This window comes from Penaeus vannamei, chromosome 5, assembly GCF_042767895.1.
Source record: "Penaeus vannamei isolate JL-2024 chromosome 5, ASM4276789v1, whole genome shotgun sequence".
In the NCBI taxonomy this organism is placed as follows: Eukaryota; Metazoa; Arthropoda; class Malacostraca; order Decapoda; family Penaeidae; genus Penaeus; species Penaeus vannamei.
In genome coordinates, this window is record NC_091553.1 from 26,662,991 (window position 1) to 26,667,373 (window position 4,383).

General features: G+C 34.2%; 1 protein-coding gene across 2 annotated transcripts in view; it reads left to right on the top strand.

The window, feature by feature from the left end:
- Window positions 1-2,845, top strand: part of LOC113822041 (E3 ubiquitin-protein ligase RNF103) — an 8,048-nt gene extending 5,203 nt beyond the window's left edge. For both annotated transcript variants that reach the window (XM_070121978.1, XM_070121976.1), the window contains 2 exons: window positions 81-206; window positions 582-2,845. In XM_070121978.1, coding sequence (XP_069978079.1) covers window positions 81-206; window positions 582-1,931 — 1,476 coding nt within the window. In that variant the 3' untranslated portion in view covers window positions 1,932-2,845. The remainder of the gene's footprint in view (window positions 1-80; window positions 207-581) is intronic.
- Window positions 2,846-4,383: the final 1,538 nt, after the last annotated feature.

Genomic DNA, 4,383 nt, shown 5'->3' on the forward strand with positions numbered 1-4,383 from the left:
TCCTCTTTACCCATTTAAGCTCTTATTGCTGCTCTGTTTTGGAAGATTAGGGTCTAAAAATTGTTTATTTTCATTTACAGATTCCACGGGTGGTTTATATCTCTGAGTTGTTAAATCCACCTTTACTGATTGCAACTCTTGGTCTCCGACTGTCAACTCGAATTAAGCTTGCCTCTTTCACTGTCAAGTATGAAGAAAAGGAACAAGTATGTGTTTATTTATTATATTTTTTCTATTTTCTCTGGTTCTATTGTTTTCTTGTGTGTAAGGACTTAGATTTTGGTAAAGATCTATTCTGGAAGAAGTAGTTTGACTGATAAAAAATTGGAATTAGTGGTCATGTAGCAGAATATATTTTGTACCTTTTATAGCATTAACTTGATCTTCCTAATGCACTTTGTTGAAAATCAGAACCCACTTTACAGTTAGCTTTGTTTAGCTTATAATGATAGAGAGTATGAAAAGCTGTAATACCTTCTTTTCATTGGTACTCTCAGTTCTCCTCACCTCCACTCTTTTGCCTCTCTTTATTTATTTACTTATCTATACCAATTATAATTTGATTCTCTCATATTTTTCAGGTTTCCCAGTTGCTTAAAAGGACAGGACTGAGTGGAATACCAAATATAGCTGTTGTCACAGCAGAAGGAGTAACTTCTTATGGCAAGCAGAAGGGAGAGTCTCTCACAAACACTGCCCTTGATTCCTACATGTGTACTCTGCAGCCTCAAATGAATGATGTCTTTTTAGTATCACTTGTACTGGCCAATGCCTTAGCAGTTGCTGATATATTTAATGTTTTTGATGTTCGGGTGAGAGCATGGAAACATGCTATTCGCACTCTGATACGAATGCTTGTATACAATATATTTGTCTTTGTTGTTTGGCTTGCTTTTACTGCCATTCTCAAGTTTCCATTAGCTAATATTTTTCTTGAATCTGGGTTATGGTTGATCTCCTATTTAAACTCTACTTGGCTTTTTGCTCAGCTAAGATACCATTGGCTTATGATCGCAAGGCATCCTATCATATTTTGGATGTCAGCGCACATTTTTGGTATCATTGTCATCTTGAGGAGGGTCATCTCAAGAAGGGAAAGTGAACCAGCTGACATGGATTCCAATTGGTGGTCAATATTCTCAATGGATTCCTACTTGGTTGATGTTCTTTTTCGTCCGATGGCATCACTGTCTCGCCCAAGGCCGTCTCAGGATTTAGGTTTGGAAGAGGGCATGGAGCTCCTCATAGAGCGATTAGCCACACCAGACTTATGGCTGCATCCTGTCATACCAAATGATTATATGAAGGATTTGCCAACATGGAGGTATGATGGGTGGGGCAACGAGGAAGACCTAAAATCAGAAAGTGAAACAGATATTGATAGTGTCAGTGATAATGAAAATGACATTCTACTGGACATACATGCCTGTTGTCAAGATGAAAATTGTAGGCTGTGTGAGCTTTGGACTACAGTGAAGGAAATATATGTATGCCATCGATGTGCAATCTTGAAAAGGAAATTGGAGAGGCAGTACTTAAGATACAGAAAAATCAGTGACAGCTGTCTTCAAAACATCACATATGAAAAGTTATTAAAAGTTTGTGAAAATTGTTCAAAAACAAAGAAACAAAATGCAGCACTTAATTCCCAACAGAGTGATTCATTGAAGGATGTATGGCTACTTTCACCTCAGAGACTGACAGAGTTAAAATGGACAGCCCCATCATATGCAATAGAAAGTCGGGTATGTGCAATATGCCTAGGAAGGTACCGATGGTCAGCAGTTTTGTGCGGCCTCCCATGTGGACACAACTACCATCACTCTTGCATTACAGAATGGTTATTAAAAGATAACCACCATTGTCCAACCTGCCGTTGGCCATCATATAAAAATAAACCAACTAATGCTACACATGAGCATGAAGAATAAACACCAAATAAAATGTGATCTGATGGAATATTCTTAATTAATGTTTTATAGTTGAAATTATGAGGATATTATTCTAGAACATATACATGAATTGTCAGTTATAAATACCAAGCATGATATTACTACATTTATGGGTTTTCAAGGGCCCAGAGCTTCCTTAGGTTAAATTTGTTGTCTTGCAGTTGTTCATGTTTCTGGAAGACCTTCACATTTATCCTAAGAACACATATATGTGATAATTGTTTCTTTTGATTTTCTCTCAAAGCAAATAAAAATCTCAAAAAAAGTATGTTTATAATAATGATGATAACAATAGCAATGGTAATAATGTTAAGTCTCAGTAATTTCTGAAGCAGAATTAAAATGTGCTTCTCTGTTCGTTCTTTTTACTCTTTTTTTCTTTTCTTTTGTTCAAGTTCATAAAATGAACTGCATTTTTTACATTTCCTTCTTATTCCTGAAATTAGAACTGAGGTAAAAGAAGCATAGATATATATATATAAATATAATCATCATGTTATCAAATGAAATAAAAAACAGTTGTATACTGCTTACGCTTCTTGTGATATATGCAGATATTATTAATTACTCGTAAAACTCATGAAATAATGATCATTAAAAACAACTTGATAGAGGGATTTTTTTTTCTTTCTTTTTTTGAAATTCTGATTAATCGTCCTGGAGATTTTTTCATTCCAAGAATATGTGGTATTAATTATGTGATATATAATATTCTGATGGTAAAGTGCTGCTTGAAGAAAGTGTGTGAACCTTTCTGTGTCACCTTAGTTGGCAAAAGTCAGCCATGATGTATGTAACTGAATTAATACTGTGATGCTATTTATTGTTAATGGATTTATTGTAACACAAAAATATACAAATAATTACTAAAAATAAAATCTTTTGTTTTTTAACTTTTTTTTCATTGATACTTTATTTTTCTATGTTCATCCTCCCACACACATTTATGCACATTGCACACGTGCTCACATACAAATATTCATTTATGTTAATGTGTGTGTGTAATTTGTGTGTGTATACATATATATACATATATATATATATAATATATATATATATATATATATATATATATATATAATTTGTATATATATATATATATTTTTTTTTCTGTCACAGGTCTTAAAATGTCTTAAATTTGCCCAGGGCACAGCTTTGTTCACTTAATTACATTTATATGTCTGACGGCCGGCGCCGTTGTGATTCACTCGAGGATCTCTACGCGACTTGATCAGAAATCATTCAACAGCAACATTACTCATCCACTTCTGCTGATGGTTCACGACCGTATATGTATGAGCTGTGCGCAAAAAAATAATGATAATAATATAAAGGTAAAATAAATAAAAAAAAATAACAGTAATATTTATAAATAAATAATCTGGTGCGCAATCTTTCCGACTGAAAGTAATAGAGGGGTATTTTTTTTATCTTGGTCACTGATCCGCAAGTAAGCTTACACATTATGTGTAAGTGTATTTAGTAACAAGTGGTTCCTGGTCTTAATAAGCAATTGGTATGAGTTTTAAAGTCTTATAAAAGTCTTAGATTTCAAGAACCCTATATATATATATATATATATATATATATATATATATATATATATATATATATATATAATTATACATACACACACGCACACATATATATATATGTGTGTGTGTGTGTGTGTGTGTGTGTGTGTGTGTGTGTGTGTGTGTGTGTGTGTGTGTGTGTGTGTGTGTGTGTGTGTGTGTGTGTGTGGAGAGAGAGAGAGAGAGAGAGAGAGAGAGAGAGAGAGAGAGAGAGAGAGAGAGAGAGAGAGAGAGAGAGAGAGAGAGAGAGAGAGAGAGAGAAATGCATATAGGTATACATGTGTATTTTTATACACAGGTATTTTGATCTTCGTCACACCTACACTGATATTTTGTTGCAATTGGCAATCTTATGTGCCTGATAACGAATCACAATTGAGGTACAAGCTTAGAGATCTTTACAAAGATATCTAATATCTGCTGCAGGCAAAACGTGTTCCAATAAAATCATGCTGCTTCAGTACTCCATGCCGTAGATCATGTCTGAAAGTAATATAAGCAAATTCGTTTTACATTAAGCCTGGGGTTGTGAAACACACCTCTTTCCATTGAAGATACTCTGTGGGTGAGCTAGACCGGCATGAAGGCCAAATGGTACCCAAGACGCATTTAAATAATGGTGATCCTCTTCCGTTTCAATAGTGCTTCTTCGGCCATCACAGCAAGTAATGTACAACTACTTTTTCTGCGTAGCTAAACAATGCACCTTTTTTTGGTGTTACTCAGTGGTGAAGATTGGCATTTTACCATCATAACGAAGGAAGGTCTAATGGTTAAAGTTGAGATAATGATTGGAATATTGTTTTTTATTTATATTTTTGGACTTTAAGATAAAACTGTTAATTGGATACGTCTTT